The sequence below is a fragment of the Dermacentor variabilis genome, unplaced genomic scaffold, assembly GCF_050947875.1.
Source record: "Dermacentor variabilis isolate Ectoservices unplaced genomic scaffold, ASM5094787v1 scaffold_16, whole genome shotgun sequence".
Lineage (NCBI taxonomy): Eukaryota > Metazoa > Arthropoda > Arachnida > Ixodida > Ixodidae > Dermacentor > Dermacentor variabilis.
The window spans coordinates 1,476,485-1,500,872 of record NW_027460324.1 but is presented as its reverse complement, the minus strand read 5'-3'; the positions used below and the strand labels follow the sequence as shown (position 1 = coordinate 1,500,872).

The window sequence follows — 24,388 nt, the reverse complement described above, 5'->3', positions numbered from 1 at the left end:
GCGATGCCGATGCCACAACCGCGACGGTATGATGACCTCACTACGTTCAATGACGAAGGTGACCGCAAGACGACAACCGTATAACGACAATTGCATGACGACAACGGCATGATGACAGTCGTATGACGAGATTATATTGACACCACTCGAACAACCGCGACGCCAACAGAACGATGGTAAGACAATTAGCGCATGATGAGGGCCGTATGATGGCACAATGACGATGATGGCAGACAGCGGCGTGGAGACAATGAAATTACGAGTGTATGACGACAGCAGCATGACGATGCCTGCGTGACGAGGATGACATAACGACGGTGACATGACGAGAGTCAGATGACGAAACTGGAGTAACGAAGATATGATTACGAGAGTCAGATAACGAAACTGGAGTAACGAAGATATGATTACCACAAAGGCATCACGATGGTGGTGTGACAAAGAATGCATGACGGCTTTATGACGAATGTGCGACGACGGTAGCATGACGACGATGACACGAAGAGAATAGGATGGCAAAGTCGGAATGACGATGATGCAACAAACATGGCGTCATCACGACCACAAACACCTCAACATATTATAAAACTTGGGTCACTGGATTGGCGTAGGAGGGGTGACGACGACTCAATGACAAGTCAGATTGAGAAGTTGTAATGACGATTATGCTACGATGACGATGGCATCACGACCTCGAGCGCATACGTAGTGGCATAAGGTGTTAGGCAACATGGTCCACTGCGTCGGTGTAAGAGGCTAGCCAGCTGTGACCCGGCCTAGTTAACTTGGTCTTAACTTGCACAATTTATTTATTTATTTATTTATTTATTTATTTATTTATTTATTTATTTATTATACCTCAAAGGCCCCAGAGATGAGGTGTTACATGAGGGATGGGCTTAGTTTAACAGAACAGTGATTCGAGAGCAGCTTTGAAGTGATAAGTGTCGCAGTGGGCCGTGACGTTGGTAGACAGACCTTTCCAGTCCCTGGCGGTTTTCACAAAAAAATTATCGTAGATGAGAGGTAGTCTGCGCCGGGGGAGGATACACGGCTTTGCTGTGGTTAATGCGGCTGGACTGACGATGCGCTGGTAATATAGCTGAAATGTGGAGTAGTGAATGATAGAATTTGTGAAAAAGACAGTCTAGAAATAAGACATCGCGATTCGGGATTAGTAAGACAGGCACGGGTTTTTAGTTCAGACACGCTTGCATGATCAAAATATTCCGAGTAGATAAACCGAGCTGCACGGTTTTGAATCGATTCTAGTGTATTAGATAGGTTATGTTGATGAGGATCCCAGACCGAGCATGCATATTCTAACTTAGGGCGGACATATGTAGCATAAGCTAACAATTTTACTGATGGGGGAGCAAGTCTAAGGTTCCGGCGGAGAAAACTGAGGGTTCGATTCGCGGCATTGACTAAGTTAATGACATGATGTGACCAAGTTAGGGTAGTTGAAAAGGTTATGCCGAGGTATTTATATGAGTCTACGGATGAGATTTCGGCGCCGCATATGGTGTATTTCCCTGATTGGTGCTGTCTGCGATGGAAAGAAACTAGCGAGGTTTTTCAGTATTTAAAAACACCAACCATTCGTTACACAATAATTCAATGCGTTTTAGGTCATTTTGAAGCAAATCCACATCTGAAGTTTCAGTTATGCGTCGATAAATTACACAATCGTCTGCGAACAATCGAATGTTAGAAGAAGTCACAGTAGGAAGATCATTAATGTAAATTAGAAAGAGTAGTGGTCCGAGAACTGTGCCTCGTGGTACGCCCGAAAGGACAGAAGATCGTTTAGATGACTGCGTGTTATCAAATACAAACTGCTGTCGGTTAGTGAGAAAGCTACGTATGCAGTCTAGTACAAATGAATTAATCTTGAGACGGGAAAGTTTTAGTGTAGCCGTTGGTGTGGAACTTTGTCAAATGCCTCTTCAATGTCTAAGAAAATCGCATTACAGGTACGTTCAAGTCGAGGTTAGAGCTTAGATCATGAAGAAATGAAGCTAGTTGGGTGTCACATGAAAGACCTTTACGGAAGCCATGTTGAGCAGGATGAAATAGGTTATTGGATACTAAAAAGTTTACGATCTGAGAGTAAATACCATGCTCCATTAGTTTTTAACAAACACTGGTGAGTGAAATGGGACGACAACTAGAGCACAACGATGGAGGACCTTTTTTGGGGACTGGAACAATCTTTCCTACTCTCCAGCCTCCCGTGCTGTTGTGATCAAGTGCGGGAGGTTATATACTCATGCTTAGTTGTAATGAATGCCGTTTGAAAGTCAGCGCTTGACGATGTCCCTTCATTTTGTGGTCCATGTCAACTCAGGCGCTTGTTATATCGTCAACAGGCTCCCAAACAGACAGACAGACAGACAGACAGACAGACAGACAGACAGACAGACTCTAAACGGTGGAAGTCGTCAAAGAATATTATTCACATTATTATTGCTGTAAAAGCTAGGCTAAAACAATGTGGTCATAGTATTTGAAACAATGAGAGGGCTAGATATTTATTGAATTATGGTGTTTCACGTGCCGAAACCACTTTCTTATTATGAGCCACGCCGTAGTGGAGGACTCCGGAAATTTCGACCACCTGGGGTTTTTTAACGTGCACCTAAATCTAAGTACACGGGTGTTTTTGCATTTCGCCCCCATCGAAATGCGGCCGCCGTGGCCGGGATTCGATCCCACGACCTTGTTCTCAGCAGCCTAACAGCATAGCCACTGAGCAACAACGGCGGGTCGGCTAGATATTTATAGATGTGTAATCACTAAAGTACATTTCAACCTAGAGTGTAAATATGCGAAAGTGCATGTAATTATCGCAAGCCCATCTGTATGCCTTCGGGTAATTTTCCAAAGGCTACGGGGGCTCGGGCTCACATTCGTTACCCATACTAAGGATAACACTGGTGACTATAGAATGGTAAATAATACAATTCCAATAGTTTACTGTTTCAAGGTATGACTGGTGGGTGTGGCATCGGTGTCTCACCATGCGAAACTAACGAGGGAGAGGGGTCTTCCACAAAGCTGTACGTGACATGGAGGTGCCTATCAGGAATAACGTTTAAAGGACGTTGAGGAAGAAGGACCTATTCGAAGGGCAAATGTCGTCTCAGCCGATATTCAGAAGGGTAAACGTCGTCATGGTTGCATAGGTCCCGTGGAAAATGTGAATGACTCGCGAGACCTCAAATAAAGTTTTTTCACTAACTCACTCACTCATCACGTGTTCTACACTGAGCTTTAATGCGTTCTTTGGTGAGTACCCCCCCCCCCCCCCCCCAGTTATCTTGTTAGCAAATCGTGTCCGCAACCTGATAAGCAAGACACGTTGCCTATAAGGATACATAAGGCTCCATACAGAATGCATGGGTAAGGCAATAGTAGGGGTGGGCCAACTTTAAGTTTGGCGTGCACGAACTGAAATTTGGGGGTCGGTCAACTTGGGACATGGGAGTGGGCGAACTTGAAATTTGCGAAACAAAAGAAAAAGCTAAGTAACAACCGAGCCAAAGAACGCTTACGCATTTGTAGACAATTCTCAGAATTTCTGTATGATTTCTTCACGTGTACCGTACTTCTGAGCACATACATCTCGGCTCACAGAGTAACTAACATCTCGGCTCACGGTGACTTACGCTCGTCCTGTTCACTTCTTCGTCTGAAGTCCCATCTGAAGTCGTAGTTATTTTCCTTTTCAAACATGTCGGACCAGTTTGCCCACAGTTCCCCCTTTCGAATCTGAAGTGAACGAAGTGGAGGCAGGGTGGTGGGATGGGGAGGTTACTGGCGAGCAGCGACAGTGTCAGTGCCGGGAGCCGCCATTCTGTACGTACAACATACATTGAAAATATATTTTGTTCTTGCATGTAATAATTTACAACAGAAAATGCGCAGCAGATCTGGAACATAGACACGAATACGGAGAAACTCCTCGAGCTCGGCGTGCACAGCCCGCTAGAAGAGATCGCCGAGGCTCAGGAGCGAACGAAGGTGGTCCGACTCACGACCACCAAGGCGGGGCCACCACAGTCTGCACGAGCTCGGCTTTTTCTCGATGACCAAAGATCCAACAAAGCTGACGTGGTTCCCCGCTAGATCCGAGACCTCATGGCGATCGCTCCGCGGAACGTACATCCTTACCACAACAGAGCGAGGCGCCTTGCCCGGGCCCTCCTCCAGCGCATAGACATCAAAGCGGACGACGTCACGTTCGTGGACGCCGCCACCAACAGCAAAAAGTAAGTCTTTGGCGCTGTCACATCCACGCACCGGACTCGACTCCGCCACGGTCCTTACCGGAGACCCCGAGGTGGCGGAGCAAGTAGCCTTAGCGCTAGCCGTGCTCGACGACAAACGGAAAAGGATCTATAGCGACTACAGACCGGCCTTCAAAGCCTTCGAACGTGGCGTCATCTCCAACCAGGCGTTACGCATCCTCCATAGCTCAGATCCGAGCACTCACAAGCACCACGCTGTTAAATGGTTCCCCGCGCCTATCTTTTTCGGGTTCCTGGCACCCCGCCCAACCTCAACGAGTTCGCCTACGACGCAGCGTGCGCGCTTACCGACCACGCCGTCCCCGGGCAACCCCATCTCTTTGAACTAGAGGACCACCGGGAAGCACTCACTACGTACAGTGCAATCACAAAATACTTCTACCTGCGTGGGGCGCCGCAGCTTTCCGCCACCACACTGGAAACTTAACACTACGCTTACTATAAAGACGGCGCATGTACCCAAACCCCGCCATATTACACGTTTTCTATCCCGACGCGTAACTCCAGCAGCACGTGCCCCTCGCGCGGAGACACGGCGACGCTCGCACACGTGCTCTGGAGTGTAGAAACGCTCTTCCCGACTCCAGCTCGGGAAAGTGGGAGAAGTCCCTCAGAAGCTCGCTGCTCGCCGCCTAGCAATGGGCCGTTCAGCAGGCCCGCCTAAGCGGCCGCCAGCTGCTCCCTGTCGCTCCCTATGAGGGGGACGCCTGCTACGCCCTAAGCACATCCTGCAGAACCACAATAAGGTTTTCTAGTCAAGTCTAATAGAGATAGAAGTACTGTGAACTGTTAGGGCCGAGGACAGAGCAAGAACCACGAAAAAATTAAATCGCGTTTATGTTTACAAGAACGGAACAGAACACAAAAAAAGAAGGATGCACACACGAGCTGTCAGCCAATATAAGGAGAAAATCATTTTAGTATTATTGTGTAGAAAAGAACAGAAAAGGTCGGAGACAAAGGCCGTGTCGACTGGCGCAAGCCTGGACACGGTGCTTTTACTCGAAATTCGGGACTGGGGTGCTATGCAGGATGCGCCGAGTTTGGCGAAACTCGGGATCTTCACGAGCTCTGGCGACACCCCAAGATGAAAGCACGAATGGTACCGAGACACAGTTTATCTTTCGACAAGCCTCCAGTTTCATTGGTTTATCTAGATTCACTCTGGCTGGCTATCATTCCTTGGGCGTTGCCTTCTGGGCGGTCGACTAACTGGGGCTCACGTGATCATACCGTCGGTGCATGGTCGTGCCTTCTTTCACTTGTTTGTCGTTCCACCGAGTGCATTACATGGACAAGCGAGTTATAATACAAACGAATTTAGTACAATATTATTAGTTAGTTTAACGTGGTTTAGAAGCATTTTAAAGCTTACAACATGTACACTGAATGTGTATTAGACTAGTTTGTAATTTAGTACGCTTCGCATTATACCACGAGGGAACGCTGTGGTGGCGTCATCACATCCATTCACCGGGCGAGCATGGCGGCTAAGCATCGGAGGCGCCCAGTGTAAACAAACTCGTACAACGAGCTTGCAGTGCGCGACGTAGTGATCAGGCTCGACGATGACCACTATTTCTTGGATAGTTCTGTTCCTCCGTGAGCAATCTTTCCGTGCACCCCGAAAGACTGCCAATAGCTTCGGCGATTTTACAGATCGCAACGCGCACCTACTGTTCACGGCGCAGTGCTGAAGAAACAACTTGTCCGGTGCTGCTTCTGCGAGCGTCACGAACATTACATAGTGTTACATTACATCTTATATAGCTATGATGCGACAAGGAGGTGGTACCGACGATGGATCTCGCTACCAACACAGTGAAGGAGACATCGACAAACTGCAGATAAGTATATTTCTACTGTTTGATATTTAGCATAATAAGAGTGCACGGATTAAGTCGCTTTCGTAGTAACGAACTGAATGTCCAGCAGTTTAAAGAAGGCAGTGAAAACCAATGAGTGTTCGTGCTTCTACATGCAAGTGGGCCCGCGAAAATATGGAAAAGCTGAAGGTAACCTTCACTAACTTGGTGAGATAACAGAAATTCATGAGTGACATTAAGCCCGCAAAATTTATAGAAGAGTATCTTTATCCAGGTGAAATATCAATAGCAGGTACTGATAAAAAGCAGGAAACTCATACAAAAATTTCACGGGTTGAACAGCGCATGGAAGGCATTACCGAATCGTTATCGCCACGTTACCGATATCCTTGAAAAAAATTTAGAATCATTGCATTCTACCGGTTATGCAATATGGGACATAAACCTGGAGGTCAACAAAGAAACTTGAGATGTCAATGACTGTGCAGAAAGCGAAGTAACAAAAATTGTTGGAGATAGCATTAAGGCAGGAAGACAGTGGTGTAGTAAACCGTGGCAACTGATATGCTAGTTGAGATTAAGAAAAAAAAAGGAATCAGCAGGTAGGCCATGCACGTAATCGATCACTTGTTGCCAATTCATAACAGGTGAGAACATAAGCGTGACAGAGTGGATGTCAAGGAGAGAGAACTACAGCCGAGGGTGGTAGAAAATTGCGTAATGGGACAAAAATATGATGTTTGTAGGCATAGGATGCAATCAGCTCGCATAAGACGGGATTGTAGGGTGAGGCATTTGTTTTGCAGCGAGCAAAAATAGGTTTGTGGTGCTGACAGTAGAGACTCGTGAAGGTGCAGGGCCACCTTAGCTGCTGGCACACTAATCAACATGACAATTGGCTCTGAAAAAGAAAACCCCAGTTATGAAAAATAAAGCAACGTTGTCCCAACGCATTGTTTTATTATGCATACTACACTAGAGGTGTCCACAGTTAAGGGAACTTAGCACTAATAGTGCAACGAGCATTTTTCTTTGTAAATAATGGTTTGTATGCGGCTGATTCATTCCAATACACTTTTTTGCAGCAAAACATTCTGCTGCTGGAGGCACTCAACCGCCTGGTGGCAGTAGGCGAGCACCAGGCACGTGCTGTTGAGAGTGTGCCAGAGGTCCAGAGGGCTGCTCTGCAAGAGTAGTATCGGTGCCCTCACTGCTCTCCTGTCGAGCCCACAGAAGGCACCTTATAAAGGAGCTTTCAGTTTAATATTTTGTTTATTATTCAAGAACATGAATAAAATTATTGCAGTAAACATTGTGATGTGCATATTAGGAGACTTGTAACATGCATTGGTGTCCCTTCAAAATAGGCAAAAACATAAGACAACCTGTGCCACTCTTGGACCATGTAAATAAGAAATACACTAATGCAGCATACACGTCATTGTGCTGTTTGTTCTTTCTATGTGCAACAATACAGTGCGTGTTGTTTAGCCACAAGATGAACGGTGTGTGTAATTCACAATGAAGACAGGAAACAGCAGGAGCTTAATAATGCTATCACCTATAGACTGTGCATATGACTGCAACACACCCCGATTCAAATGTGCCATTACATGCATGTTCGATACCACATATTCTTTAACATTGTCTATATTGTACTATATTTCACACATCTTAAGCCCTTGCATAGCACACTTCTGATGTATCCATTTCATAGGCCAAATAATTGTACACTTTGTCCTTTTGTGATGTATAAAAAGCAGCATCCTTTACAGTCGGAAAAAACTTCAGAAGACAGGAGGGGCCCCGCCCAGATGACCAAAACGCAGCAGCCTATTGCCTCCATGTCTAAAGAAATAGTCCCTCTCCAACGAGCAGGTATTAGTCTGTCTGGCGGCACGATGTCAGTCTAGAGTGCGTGCCCATCGGTGCAGGCTTGTGTTCACCTGCCTTAAAGTGCAGATTCCGCAGCCTCCTAAAGTTGTATCCGACTATAGAAACACGTAATGCCTTGCATCAGTTGCATAGACTTCTGCAACTTGATAGCACACAATGATCAGGAGCAGAAATCTATAAAGGCATCCAAGCAAAGCTGGCTGGCCACACTTCCATTATGAGGGGCTGCAAAAGGTCTCGCCAAATATTCCCATGACGTCCTTGAAGAAGAGGTGGTGTTTGGCACTTCTTTAGAATCAAAAACAGATTACAGTGAATGTTGTGTAGCACGTCAAAACAAACTGAGCTTGGTTGTCTGCACAGCATGTAATGGGAGGTTGTGCTTCACATAGGAAACAAACTGCTCTGTGCAGTACAATTTTGAGGCCAGTATGGCACCTGTTATGTCAACAGTGTCTATATACAAATTACACTTTTCACAGGCCATTCATTTCACCATTATTTTGTATGATGGTTCTTTCAATCAGTGCTTGTATAACATGAGCAGGTGGATTTGAAAGCAAAGCTTTGTTTGCAAACCTTCCGACTTCCATAATTGTGTGGCAACACACTGGCATGTTGTCGAATAGCTCACACTTCCTCGGTCCTGCACCAAGGAAGCCCAATGCTCTATTTGAAGTTGGATCGCACAACAATTCAACGGCACAAAAAGAAGAGTAACACACACAGCAAAGCATTCTGCTGTGTGTATTTCTCTTCTTTGTGTCCCGTCGAATTGTTGTGCAATTAAACTTCAAGCTACTATACCAATACACCCAGTCTTCAACATCACCAATGCTCTAGTTATTAGGCCACAATGGTGCACATATTTGAAATTTCCCAACACAAATTCTCCAAAAAATCACAAATGTTAAATTTTGCAGCACAGGTTTATGTATGCACGTGCCATATTCTTTACCACTAAACTCACAGGAATCAAAGGGGCAAGCATTAACCAGTCTTGCTGCTGCAAAGCTGGTTAATGCTTGCCCCTTTGATTCCTGACACCAAAGGAAATACAGTGTACGTTTAAGTAAAGGGATTGCCGGAGGGAAAGGTGTGACAGCGAGGGCTTACAATAAAAATAATGGTTACGAGACATGTTCAATGCCAATATACGCTGCATGTCGCTCAGCCTACTTTGGCATTGCAGCAAGTGTTTACTCGTTTGAGCATATCACGTTTTGTGCAATCATTGCTCTAAAGCTGCACAAATGGTCTATTTGCTCTGCAATTTTATTTTTATCATGGTGGGTTAAATACGCACTTTTCATTGGCATCTGCACCACATTTCTCCCGATGTGTAATTTTGCCTTGGTGGTTCATGACATCATGTACAGAGAGTTTTGCAGAGCATTGGATGCGCATTATTCTACTGCTTAAGAGTTAGAGCCCCATTATGAGACGAAAATATACAATTTGTCCATCCAGAATAACGCCGCCCCTCCAAGATAAGAACATACACTGAACCTCTGGCACATGCATCGACGGTGAACAGAGCAAACAATCTGAAGTATTTTCTTCATGCAAGCCAACACACTAAGATTCTCAAGGCATTTTCATTTCGCCACAAATGCATAGGCACAACCGGCTTGGCGCAACATCCACATCTCGCGCTGCAACAAATTGTGCAATGCCTCGCTGTTTCATAGTGCGGTCGATAGATTACGCATGACCAAAATTCAGCATTGTGCATACTAAGTAACTTCACCAATGAAGAACCCCCAAGTTCTTTATGAGATTAGGATTCATAGGTTACTTCACACAATTTGTGATATCCATTTATCTATACTTAATTAACCTCTTTCCCAAGAAAGTGAGCCATTTGGAAGGCACCCTGACAGACAAGTAGAACAATCGGCAAAAAGTCATCAACCAGCGAAAAAGTCAGTATCGTTAGCAGCCGCATGTCAGATGTCGCTAACACAAAATTTAAGTCGGCTACACAGAAGTGACGAATTTGGCAATATGGCGTGTCTAAACATTGCTTCAATGTTAATCACACTAACGCTGACATTGAAGGCGCCTTAATTCCTACGTACGTTCCATCGACACACCCGACTACGTTCGTAATGTTCCCACGAAGTAGGAAGCATTCTTTTATATATGCCCGCTCAGCCGCAGTATTCTGGAAAGCTAGCCACCGCTTAAGCACTGCCGCATCGATAAGCGCGTCAGACACATCTCTGACACAGTGGCTAACAGTAGTTTGATGGCGTCCTATGTAACGCTCGGCGCCGACGCTTCTCTGAAAACTCCCAGTCTCGTAGAAACGAAGCGCACAGATGACTTGCTCTACGACGGTGAGCGAATGAAGCCCGCCAAGCTGTCTCCGCAGACGAGAGTCTTCGCCTAGCTCGCCGCACAGCCAGCGCACTGATGTCTTCGACAGGCGAAAATGACGCTGAAACTCCCCGTCGGTCATGTAGGTGAACGGGTCCAGACACTCATACTGACGCTTGCTGCCGCTGGATGCAATGAAACAGGCTGCTGCTGCCGCCGCCATGTTTCCGAGTTGAATTCGGAGGGGGTTTCGCGATGTACGAGTTTAGCACGAGTTCGCCTGTCAATCAAAACCAGAGGTCACGCCCCGCGCGAGGCATGTAACTCTTGTGCGCGCACCCACTACAGTTGGGCCACGCCCAACTTATCTTCCGGCAAGAGCGACGCGGTGTCGAGCTGAGAGGCATCAACAATCTTGACCGCCGACATAAAACGCGCACAACGCACTGTCATCGGTGATGTACTGAGCACCACTATCGAAAACAAAGCGTTGACTGTCGCTGGCTTATACATCTTCTCGGGCTGAGATGGCCGCACAACACGGTTTCATGGCCTGCATTGTGGCGCGTAGCGCACAGTAAATAATTATCGGCACGTCACTGTGCTTACAAGGCGTCGATGCGGCGAGGGGGACGACGATGCTGAGGAGTGCGTATTGCAGCAGTCGTCTGAGATGGCTGCTCTGTCATCGGTGATGAAACGCAGCCACAGCGTCGTAAACACGATCAGCGTCTGAGAATCGCTCGCTCTTCTAGACCCAGTGCAATGGCATTTCTTCATCACAAGCACTGCGCACTCAACAGTTCCAACACCTCTCTCCGTTCGAAATCTGATTTCACAACTGCACACAAGAGCCCTCACCTGCCAAAATGCGAGTGCTACGGTGTCTTTACGATATCCATCTGCGATCGCTGCTGGCTCCAGCAGAGGTAATCTGCAAGCACCTTCGACTGCACAACACACTCATATACTGCGCACATGCGCTCAGAGGCACCTTCACTGGGCAAGCGATGAATTGTGTCGCTGGGGAAGCACGCACTTTTCGCATTGTATCGCAGAGGCTTCGCGCACAAAGATAAACTGGTACATTTTCACTGAACTGCGTCACTACGCACTCTACAATAACATACCGCCATTTCGCAACGACAGCCGTTGTGTCGTTTTTAGCTGGTAAACCGGGAGCCTTAATGGCCTAGTGAAGCGCCTGCGATGAACAGCCGTACCGCGGAGCTGCGTTTTTATTCCCCTAATAGAGAAAGAGTGGCCATGACCCTCCATGGATCATGACCGACTTTATTGAGAATAGCACTGCAGCGCCCCTAGGCGACTTATCACCGTATGAACGCCCTCGTGCGCGCGACCCGCTTCAATGTACCGCTTCTGAGCTTTCGCCTCACTGTCGCCACTCGCGGCAAGAAGTGCAAAATTTAATAATTTGTTCGATCTGCGTTTGTCATCACAAATTTCCAGCGTTGAAAACAAAAAAGAGATACTTAGAGAAATAAAATGTTCATTATTTTATTTGCTGTACTTTAACGTATTCGTTTGAGTGAAAGTGTGGGTGCAAGAATGCGCCGCATGTACCCTGTTCGCATTCGATGGAGGAAAGAAAGATAGCGGCCGAAAGAAAAGTCACGCCCTTGACGCGCCCGGGAAAGGCGTGGCAAGCGGCTCACGGCAAGTGTGCAGACAGACAGCGGGACAGTCACGGTTTCGCTAAGTTGCGATAATCCGTTGATAACAATACGTGGCGCTGGCGCGTTTCGTTGTGCAGCCTTCTGCGCTTGAAACGTGGAAGCAGCGTGCCGCGCAGGGTGCGCTCATGTTGTCATACGCGGCTTTTTGTCTACATATTTTTTTGCCTGCACCTTCAGCGCGTTTCGCGCTATCTCCGTTCACTGACTGCCGTCGAGCAAACTCGGGTAAAACTCGGGTGTACGAGAAACTCGGCGCATCCTGCATAGCACCCCTGTTCCGTTTAATTCGATAAAGTTAACAAAGTGAAGTTTGCGCAACAGCTAGCCGTGACGTCATGTATTTCGGTGGCGTCTGATCGTGCCTACTTTAGTTTTCTTCAGTGAAGGTCAGGTGAATGGTAATTCAAGTGACCAAAGCATTGGGTATTGCAAGTCTGGAGAAATATTACTGCGCCACAGCGGCTGAAATACGAAAAAAATATTTCAATATACGTGGAATCACACTGACGAACGGGCGCTGTGGTTCCGGCTCAAATTTCAATAAACGGAACTTTGATACTCATTCTCTCTTCTAATATTCAATCTCAATTACTGCGAAACGAAGTAAAATAGTCATTTTAAAAGCATATTTACCGGTTGGAACTGTTTCATTCGGCCTCGTTAGTGTCCCCCTAAGAGCGTAGATACTGTCGTCATTCACACACATGCGCTCACTTGTTGTCGATGAAGGCCGCCAGCGTCCGCCGGTAGAGCGGGTCGGCGTGTGCCAGCGCCCAGTCCTGCGGCGTCGCGCAGCCGCCGGTCACCGCCGCCGTCGAGCAGCTGCTGCAGCAGGCAGCCGCGGCGGCACGCAGCGTGCACCGGAGGGACACCGCCGCTGCAGTGGCTGCGTGCGCGAACAGCGCGAGCATGAAGGCCGAGTTCACCAGAGTCTAGAGGTGCTCACGTACACCCTTCTTGGGTTCTTTACTTACGCCTAATGCAGTAAACGTTTCTCGTCTGCTTTAGTTACTTCTATTTTGAGCGTCAAATTAAGCGACAAATGAGGCGTCCGTAGCAGCGACGCGGCACCAAAGTCCCATCGGTCGCGACACCGCGTCACGAGCGGGCCTGGACCTAGAGCTAAGCTGTGAGGTCCTAAAATATTTTACCGTACAAAAACAATGCATCATGAAACAAAGTAGACTTCTTCATTTACAATAGTATAAAACATGATGGCGTTTGCAGTGATACAAGCAGGCTAACACAAAAACAGAAGTATAAGGAAATACCATATAATGAGCAAGAATCAACAAAGCATCAAGTACGTTTAAATACCACATCCGTCAAATGTACCGATTATTTCTAATGTAATGGTACATAGGCGCATTTACCCAGCTTTCCAAGCATCTGGAGGCAGAATTCAGAAATACTGCAGTACGTCAGAATGAAACCATAATCGCCCGGAGTCCTCGACTATGGTATGTCTCATGTCCTACGTGTCTGTTGTGTTAAACTTAACAATTTGTCGAATTAATCAATGACATTTTGTGCGGAAGGAACATTTTATTGCTCACTGAAGAATAGCGTGGTGGTACAAGCTTAGCACGAAGCTCGTAGCTTCGTGCAGCTTGGGTGGCAATTTTCCCCCTTTCCCCACTATTACTCCATCTTGTGGGCTTCCGCAAAACTGAGTCGCCATATTCAATAATTACTTATTCTTGTTCATTATTTAAGCCTCGCTCCGCGATCTCTTCGCCTCATGGTTGGATCTGTGGCTAGCCTACTTCTCTAAATAATTAACAGTCACTTTAGCATAAGCGAAAGAGGGTGAAGGCGAAATCGTGCCCGCTCGAGAGACAGCCATTACACTTCTTGACTTTCTCATTCGAATGCTCTGTTACATCTTATTACTTTTTTTCTCTCATTAAATGTCGTGGATTCGAGTGCGTTATTTAAAGCTACCTTCATTACCTGTGCCTCAATCAACCTCGCCCTAATCAACACCAAAAGTCAAGGGTTGACTCCCACCAGAGGTCGTGTGTTCGAGTGCCTCAATTAACTGAATGGTAATTATCTGTGCGTTTTCTGGCATGATTAAAATCATCGTTGTGGCAGCGATGTGGATGAAGCAATGTGGAAAAAATTTAATGTTAGTTAGTTAGTTAATTCGGGTTTAATGGCGCAGAAGCAACTAAGGCCATGCTGCGCCAGCCACAAAATATTAAGAATTCAAATGTTAAAGCAGTGCAAGCTGCGTTATTTTAGAGTCTGAGTAAAAAACCGGTTTCTTCTAGAAAGCTGAACAAGTCAGCGAAAGGCACTAGCGGTTCATCTCCGAGTATTGAGGAGGGGTGTAAAGGTATGTGTAAGTTATAGAGATTCTGTAAAAGCTTTTGTCTCTGTGTTTCAATATTTGGACATGTCATAATAATGTGCATTACGGTGAGTGGTTCATGGCACTTCTCGCAAGTTGGCGGGTTTTCGTTTTGAAGTAGAAAATTGTGTGTCAGGTGTGTATGGCCGATTCGGAGTCTACATAGGATCACCTCATAGAAGCGTTGCTGGTGACAGGACGACTTCCATTCTCTAAGCACGGGTTTTATTGTGTGTAACTTGTTATTTGTGCATGAGTCCCATTCTAGTTGCCACTTTAATCTCAGGGCCTTATGAATAGCTCGGATACTGTCTTTGTATGGAAGTGTTGTTTGCGTTATACCTTTGTGTGCTGCCATGAACGCGCATCTATGTGCTGCTTCATTCCCTGGTATCCCGACATGGCTATGCCGACGCGCGAGCAGTGGCACGAGCGCTCCGATTTTCTGTACCTCACGACGCGACCTTGAAACAGAGATGAAAGGCTTTCGCATTATAATGTAAGAGCGACAGCACCGGAACAGCGTTCACCACCAGCCCACGAACCATTTACTGAACAGTAACGTGAAGTGCTATGCCCTCACATTAACGAATGATTCTGTTCGTCCGGGGACCGCATATCGTAAGGATTATGTACAGCTGCCACTTATTTTTCCGTCATTCATAAAAGTGAACGAATATACGCTCCAGCTATCGCGAAATAGGACGCTATGTGGGACGCATATGAAAAAAAAGAAATCATACGAAATGCGGCACAGAGTACAAGATGGCATGAAAACAAGATCTATCAACGTCCCTTCCTTCGCTTAGAAAATCTCCTGGCTTCTACGCTGCACATCCAGTTCCGCTAAACGAGCACGCACTCACAAGTTGGGGTCTGCGCCGGCCTGCAGCAGCTGCGCGACGGTGCTCACGGGTCCGTCGTCGGTGATGCTCACGAACAACGCCGTGTTGCCATTCGCGCCCAATGCGTCCACGGGTGTACCTGCACGAGGACGGGTGCATGCAGCTCCAGCGATGCACGATCAAAACGCATAGCCACCAAGAGAAACAAAATCTATACCTTCCGATTTTATTCCTGACGTCATATTTACGCAACGGCCGACGCGAACGGGCAGTGAGAACATTTTACTCTCTTACAGTAGCCTAATGAAACGTTCGTGTGTACAGGAGGCCCCTTTTTGCTTATTTTTATGACGAATCGCTTTCCATACCGTGACATGTTTTCCGTAGCTAACCATCAAAGAAGGCGGGGAGCGCAGAGATTGTTGAAAGTGTCTCGGTAGAAGCGAGGCAATGGAGGGAAAGTTCACTGCGGGATGAGTGTTTCACAGCGTTTCCGAGTGATCCGAGTGGCTATGACGTCAGGACGGCGTTACTCAGGAAAGCCGGGGATGAGCAGAGTGCTGCCGGCGTCTCCAGCTGATGTGCCTCTCCTTGCCTAGCTTGCGGTGGCTCACCGACGATTGCGGCGGCGTACAACATACCGCCGGAATGAAACCTCGGCGAAGAGTCAATAGAGCGACGTCGCCTACATGGCAAAAAGGCTTGATGACATCATTGTGCCAATGGGGCGCTCACCGGCAAGTCAGCGGTGAGAAGCAGGTCGTCAGCAACCATCTGAGACTGCCGCACCAACAGCTACTTCGATCTTTCATGGCTCTTTCGCTACGGTACACGCAATTGGCTGTAATGAATTCAGTATCGATAAACTAGGCAGAAATAAACTGACATAACTGATTGCGCCACTGAGCCACTTGACGTTACTTGCACAAAAATTACACCGAGTTCGTGCATGTATCATCAAAAGATCGTTGTTTATTCATTTATTTGTTGATAATGAATAATTTCAGGGCGCGAAGGCAATATGCAAAAGAGTGGGGTGCTTACAAACGTGTGTAGTGAAACAACAGAGGAGGCGTTACAAGGCACTTTCCAAGGCGATCTCGAATCGTTGTGCACGTGCAATGGAGGAAGGAAGGTGGCTCCATTCGGTGCTTGTTTTTGGGAAAAGAGTCGCGTTATATGTTAGTGCGGATATACGTTAAAGCCTGCGTAGGACGTCTTCAGAGAGTAGCTGCTTCATCCGTGGTGCTACTTGCTACTTCACCACTGATCCATGGACCATTCAGCGGGATAACAAAGCATTTCGCTTACATTGGTAATTACCTTCGATGACTTTTGCATGATTTTTTCCCGTAGGTGGCCCTGCAAGAACTTCATTTTTGACACAGACACATAACTGATCATTTGTGTGCCACCGAGAACAAGATCACCTTGTAGCCATTCCACGCCAATGTGGTTGGAATAGAATTCCAAATAAACGCAAAGCACTTTGATGTTAACGTAGCAGCGAGACACGCGTCGGCTGCGCATCTATTCTATGTCATTCTGCGCCTGCAAAATGGCAGCCGCTTCCAGCTGTAAAAATAGCTGATCTCCTTTAACCCTTTAACGGGCAAGAAAGGCTTGGCCTAGATCATTGTCATTGCTTTATTTCTTCATTATATTGCTCGAATACCCACCAGATGAAATATTGAACAGTTGGTCTAAAAACTAAGCGAGATAAAGTGAGTGGAAAATATTGTTGAACAGCTGGTTGACGGTCAATGTAGGGTCAAAAGCTGGTGTTTGATACTTGATTTGGTCAATGCGTGTTCTTGAGATGCTCCTCTATGGGAATAAAAAAAACAGCTCACTTAAAAAAAACCTTGCATTGGCGAGAATACGACCACCATGTGCGCTAAGAAGAGAATGACGAAGTCCTCCAGTTTAGTTTTCAAAACATCTGCTGCTGCTCACGACTAACGTTTTTGTGTATACCACAGTTGAGCAGGAACGCAAACAGATGTAAATTGCGAATCACAGACTAACATTTAGATTAGTCTCATTAATGCAAATGTTTTGTTAGGCCAACAGAATTGTTGAGCTAACAGTTAAAGGGCAGGCCCCACAGCAAAGTTTGGTTATACGCTGGAAGTTTTTACGCGTCCTCTAAGGAGTGTCCTACCGCAAGCTTGTTTTCAAATTAGTTATTAGCAAAGATAGAAATATTTGAAGTGCCGCCAAACCCATGATTTCAGGAGGGGAGCGTCATCGGAAACATAGACACGCCCTCCACTTGCCCCGTTTAGCCTCCGCAATTCCATCCCTGTGTTCTCCCACACCGGAGCCGGAAGATCGCGCGACGAATGCGTCACGGGCCCCGCCATTATTTTCTTTTATGCGAAGCATATTAACGTAGGTTTCGGGCCTTCGCGCGACGCCCGGCGGTGGCCACCATTGACCTCGAAGTGGGGTCACGTGACATGGCGTCACGTGATGACGTCACACAGGCTGCAGATAGGGCCTCGTATCGCGCCGTCGGTCGCCTCCCGGCGGTGGCCACCATTGACCTTCAAGTGACTTTCAAGTAGGTCACGTGACATGACGTCACGTGATGACGTCACACCGGCTGCAGATGGGCCTCATATCGCGCCGTCAGTCGCCTCCCGGCGGTGGCCGTCATTGACCCTGAAGTGAGATCACATGATGTGACGTCACGTGATGACGTCACACCGGCTGCAGATGGGGCCTCATATCGCGCCGTCGGACGTCGCCCGGCGGAGGCCTCCACGCTTCGGTTCGCGCCGTCACGCGCGACGCGGCGGCGGCGCCACCATCGCTGCATTAAGTGATATGTGACGTCACGCCAGGGATGAAGCGGCGCGCGCCCGCCGTCGCGTCAGTCTCTGTGCCCGCAACCGCGCCAGCGTCTGTGCGCCGGGCGTGTATGCGGTCAAGATGCCTCCAAACGCTAAGGATACGCTAAGGTTAAGCCCCGTGGATGCTTCGCATCCACTGGGCTTAACCTTGATAAGCCTCCAATTTTTTTTCTCGCGCTCGTTTTGGCTGAGTAGCGCCCTTCCAGTGACGTTCTTTAGTGCGAGTTGTTGCGTTTGTCTCGTTTCGAGCAGCGCATGATTTTCAGCTGTGCACGAGAACACCTGTTTGCGTTATAAGTCAGTGCCACAATCACGAGAACTGAGGCTGACGCGAGAGGATGACAGCACTATCGCCGCCGCTGGAACACAGCAGAAAATGACATAGTTTCGTGCTCTGCGCGTGCGACTGCACGACGTAGAAAGCAGCAGAGGAAACGGAAGTACATCTATCTTGCCACAGTACGAAGTAAAACAAAAGAAAAGAACACGCCCTAATTTGGTTTGTATTGTTTATTGTTTCTCTAAACTTTAATTCGTCTATAGAAGCAACAGATTAAACAAATAACTGGTGCTGCCTCAAATAATTGTAAAAGTCACCTGCCAATAGCAGCGACGTCCCAGCACTGCCGCCGTGTACATACGCGCACTGGCGCGTTCACATCGGCTCAGAGCACGGCACCCGAGAGGAGAAGGGTGAACAACGCTTGCCTTAAAGGGAAGCTGAAGAGTCTGTCGAATTCAATAAGACGCTCATATACGGATGCGGGAACTTTATAAACCATGTAGGTAAAATTTGGGGGTTTTTGTTCAATTAGGAGCGACGTAATGGTCGGTTAAAATTGCGCTGTAGCTCCACCCCCGTCGAATGCCGCGCGCTGCTGCTGACGCTAACGATGCGTGCGGGGACCGGAAACCGCGGTGTTGTGACGTCAACTCTAGTGTTTTGTTCCTTCGCAGCCTGCGCGACCGTGCCTGACCGTGCTTGTTTCTGCGTGCGTGCCATCGTAATCTGCTTCGATTGACCCTGCATTCCTTCGTTGGTGCGTCTGCGTGTATGTAGAGTGGTAGTCAACATGCGCAGCATCAACTGAAGTGGTGGGCCGATCATGCCGGCTTTCTGTGCAGCCTACGGTTGCACGAGCAGCAGTGGCCGCGATGATGTTGTCTTCCATTGCTTCCCACAAGACAAGAAGCTTTCAACGAAGTGGGAGGCTGCTGTGAAGCGAAAGAATTTCAAGCCCTCAAGAACAACAGTGCTGTGCTCCAACCCCTTCCGTGACGACGGTTATCACGAGAATTTATCCTTAAAACGTGCGTTGGGTTTGCCAGTCAAGTCGGCTCGTCTAAGGCCCGGCGCAGTGCCGTCAATGCTCGCGTACACAGGGAGCTCGTCACCGCTGTCAAGGCCAGCTTTCAGCTTTTGTCAAGGCCAGTTTGCATGTGCTGGAAAGCCGGCGCACGCCAGGACGCTACGCTCCCCCCTTCTCTCGCGCACAGCGAGAAACCGACCGTCTCACGTAGCCGACGGAATTCGCCGCCTTTACGACTTCGGTTACGAGTAGTGTGCGGATGGCGCACAGATGAAGGTCACTACACGTAGTGTATGAACCGGGAAGCTTTTCACGCGTTTAAACCGTCTTTGTAGATTTCCGACAGCTTTGGACAGCGCAAAAATGCCGACGATCGCATCCCCGCTTACGTTCCACGAGGAGGCATGCAGGAACACAACCCTACAGTTGTTTGACCGGAAACGAGCTCACTAGATCGGCGAAAGATCGGCGAGATCACTAGATCGCTTTGCAAAAAAATTACCGACGATTACGTTACTTCCTAATGCGAAATTTGAGCGCAGCAAATAAGCTGTTTCACCTTTTGGATAGATTGAGGCAAAGAAATCGAGCAACACATGTATGCGCTATCACATAATTTTTTTTTTATTTTCCACACGTATTCCTTTAACAAAGACTCCACTAACAGTTCTTGACAGTCATGAAGGAAGCTTTGTGGTCGGAGAAATAGACTGATATATGTTCGACTTGGTACACCAATGCTTGATTCTCAAAGGCGAGATCTATACAAGTGCCTCGCGAGGTTGTCACAGCCGTGGGGGAAGCAGAGGCTAAGCGCCGCCGCCGAGAAGACCCTGCCGTTCGCGCCGCCGAAGCGGAGGCTCATCGCCGCCGTCGAGAGCAACCAGCAGTAAGCGAGGCTGAAGCAGAAGCTCATCGCCGCCGCCGAGAAGACCCTGCAGTTCGCGCCGCCGAAGCGGAGGCTCATCGCCGCCGTCGAGAGCAACCAGCAGTAAGCGGAAGCGGAGGGGGGCGGCGTGTACACCCAGCGGCAAACGATGGGGGCAGAAGCGCGCGCAGCAAGCGGACAACACGATAAAGGGAGGAGGGAAGAGATAGCAGCGACTGACTGATGCCGCTGACGGCGATAGTGAGTCAACCCCAGCTATCCGCCACACAAGAACAGGGGGGGGGGGACCCTTTCCTCCTCTTTCTGCATGGCGGCGACGGTGTTCTATGCAGTCACGTTATCTTGACTCTCTAGCGGCGTCAGCGGCATCCAGCGGTATCAGTCGGTCGCTGCTAGCGCTGAGGGGATGAAAGGGGGCGGAGCTGGTTACGAGGCCGACGACGACGCCGACGACGACGCGAAACCCAGGAACGGACGCCAAAGAGCTGCGCTCTAAAACATACTCACCAAAGAGCATTTCCAACACGAGGAGATCCCAAGACTTCGCTTTCGTTCGCGTCGAAAGCACTGCTCGCACCAGCATCGTTTGCTTCTTCGAGAGGCCGGCTCTTCGCAATCGGCTCGTACATGTAGGGAGTAACGCCGAACTCCTCAGAAAAACGCAGTCTCTCTAAATTTTCCATTACCTGTTAATTTTCCATTACAGCACCAAACTACCTGGCACCACGCTTCACGTGTAGCGGCAGCGGTCGGTCACTAGAGTTGACGTCACGAGGCGCCCGACCAATCACAGAAACGATACGCGCGAGCTGGGCGTGTCCGCTGCTGCACTTTTCGTCGAAATAAAATATATTTGCGCTTTCTTTCGCTCAATTTCGATACGATATTCGAATTCGGACGGTTGTAAACCATTATGTAGACATGTTCACTCATTTTTTCTGGAAGACCTTTCAGCTTCCCTTTCAAGCGTCAGGTCTTTCCCTGGCGTGTAGTGATGTAATACTTGGCGGACACGATCGTTACCTCGCATTGTATGCACTGCGCTCGCCAGCTCAAAACAGCCAGACCTGGCTGAAAGGCCCGCTTAAGACCAAGCTTCAGCTCGGGTCCAACTCAGATGCCACCTCCAGAAACGCTCTTCTGAGATAACCATTGGGCCCATATTAATGAAATTTGTTGCGTTTGCGAGAGAAAATGAAACTCTAGTGATTGTTTATAGCGAAAATTTCATTTAAGGACTCACTTACTAGAAGGTTCTCAAATTTGTAGGATAGAAAAATATATAAAAGGAAGAAGCTTACACATTCGCAGCTCTGCACCAAGAACAGAGATCGCAGTTCTATCAACGGCAGCTGTTAGAGCATCTGAAGCGCATATTATCCATCTATCAATTGATACCTTAGGCGAATTCGTTATATTGTTTACTAGGGTTTTGGAAAAGTTACACTCATATAATAATGATTTCCTGGAGTCACCTATTGTCACGTGGTAGTGACTGTGAAGAAAGCAGCCAAACTGAGAAAGACAAAACTAGCGTTTTATTGGGCGAACTACTCAAAAACAGGCTACACTCAAAGAACGGCGACAGCGGCGAACACAGTCTGCGATCGGCGAAAATTGGACCATCGAATGTTTCAGACTAATCGCTGGGACACGCGCGCCTTCCACAAAGTTCTACATTATTCGCGTCGCGCACACATGCAATCAGATTACACAAGGTTCGGTCACAGACAGTGGATGCAACCATCGATAACATTCCAGAAACTTCCCACACATGCAAGTGCGTGCTGCGCTGTGCGATAGCATTTGTTAGGCGGTGCAACATGTCGCCCGATGAAGACAAGTACACGTGTCACTATAATACATCCGTTTTCCCGCTTCAGATGCACTTTTAGACACAATTCACAGAAGTGTGATGCCGTTAGCCATTGCCAAGTTACAGCGTTGTAAACTTGATAGTTTTGTTGTCTGAAGATCTGCGATTTTCAACAATTTTTAAATAGTAATTCACGAGCTAAATCAGAAACTCCGTATGAGCAGTCCCCATATTTTAGCGTTTTATTTGAAATGCAACAAACCTCATGAAAGTTCATGCAGTGGTTGCCGACAAAGGTGATTTCTCCTTTCCCATGTATTTCGATACGCGTTTCCGAGCTAAAGCTTCCTCTTAAGTTTGTCTGTAGCGCTGCTGGATTAATTCAGATCTCAGTCACCGAGGTGTACTTGGCCAAGTACTGGATTCACGGGAATAAAGCGAAACCATAAAAGAGTAAAATGAGTTGACCCAACACCATATTATGCAGCCTAGTTGCGCACTGGCGAAGGCTAAGTAAGTACGCCGCGTTTCACTGTGGTAACTGTCGCTAGATGTCCCACACGCTAACACGAACGAGAGCGTATGCCGCCTGAAGCCAAAGTGATCCAAGCCACTGACCACGTGAGCCGCCTGCTCTTGTATGAATAAGCTGGGCTTCCAAGCCTCGATATCGAGAAGACCACCAAAATAGCGCACAAACTTTGATGGCGAGATGAGGTGAAGCGCAAAGGCTAAAACCTGCAGCACCACTCGCCTCGCTTTGCCAAGAACAGCTTCTGCGGTAAAAAACAGCTTTGCCATAAGGGCGAAGCAATGAACGCGACAGCAACATGTTAGAAGTGTTGGACTCGTAGTTGTCGTGGCACTATGAATTTAAGTAAACGTAAGCTAAGTAAAACCGAGCTGTTGTTCTAGCGATCCTCTGTCTGAATCCTGCGAATGGACAATGTCATATATGTTTGTTAATTATAGCCAAACTTCAGCGTCACATTTCCGTTTCGGGTATGTTTTAAACCTTTTTCTTGGGCCAATCCCGAAGGTAGTGCACACCGGCGCCAATAAAATTGCATCATTTTCCCGTTTTAGTTATGTAAGTGTTTCTCAATGTAATTTTTAAAGTCGGAGATGATTTAAGATAAAAACATGCGCTATCGGTGTTTTGTTTCGTGACATTTGTTTGTGGGCTGCCGTTCTCAAAATTATGAGTAATAATTTTGTGAAGAGTGTAACACGAGTTATGAGCAACTTCAGATATAGTACGGTACGGCAATATAACCCGTATATAACGCTTGTCATATAGAATGGCATGGCATATAGCATACGCACACCTAATTATATACAAAACTTCAGGGTGACGATGACGACAAAATTTCGCTTGGAGTGTCCATATTTTTGCTATCGCAATAAAAATAAAACTTAGGTATTACCGCTGTTACAACAAGGACCTATGAATAGCATGGGAGTCCATATCAAGATGAACAAACGTGATGTACGGCACTTCGCCGTCGGCTTCCTGCAATGTCCAAAAAGTAGCGGGAAGTTGGCGAGTTCTCGCACTATTGTCGGACGGAGCTTCGGTGTAAACCAAAAATGGTGCATCTGCATCTGAATTGTTCGACGCAGCTTCACGGGCCAATCGAATACGGAGCCGAGTACCTGGTGGCAGCCGAGGACAAAAAAAGGCGGGGAACCAAACATGGTGTTTATGACACATTTCCCACTTCCTAATTGCTTCAGGCCCACGCAAGCTCTATTGCAAAGCCTTCAATATGTCAATTAGAATCTCTCGAGGGGCAAGTTGGTTCATTCTTACGGCTGATTGCTAAAGGTGAAAAAGTGCGAGATTCGTTTCTGTTAACGTTGTAGGGTGGTCTCTGGGGCGATGATTTAGACATCCCCCATTGGACCCATCTGTTTCATCGCAGCAAAATGGTGCCCTTCGGCCAAAGCTAAGGAGAGGCCCTGACGTCATTCTTTGTGAAGCCTCAATGACGCCGGAAGTTGGCGTTACCTCGCCGTCTTGTCACGGCAGATTCTGCTCTCTCATTTACATTTCTCTCCTTCGGCTCGCAGCCACGCCGGGCGGCGTAGACTAGCGTGCTTGCCGTAGTGAACCGACCACCGGATCCCATCGCGGTGTTTCATCGCAGTAGCGCTGCCAAAGCCATTTTGTTCGAGTATTGCGTTCTGGCGTTGCAAGGAGTTGACAATATGGTATGGTATGAAGAACTATATTTAGGTCCTGAGGGATCAGTCTGGG

At 47.6% G+C, this 24,388-nt stretch overlaps 1 protein-coding gene across 1 annotated transcript in view; it reads right to left on the bottom strand.

Annotated features, from left to right (window-relative positions):
* LOC142568093 (uncharacterized) overlaps nucleotides 1-12,965 on the bottom strand; it is a 118,706-nt gene extending 105,741 nt beyond the window's left edge. Inside the window, exon 1 of the mRNA XM_075678184.1 lies at nucleotides 12,769-12,965. Within this exon, the coding sequence (XP_075534299.1) occupies nucleotides 12,769-12,965 (197 nt within the window). The remainder of the gene's footprint in view (nucleotides 1-12,768) is intronic.
* Between the last annotated feature and the right edge of the window lie 11,423 nt (nucleotides 12,966-24,388).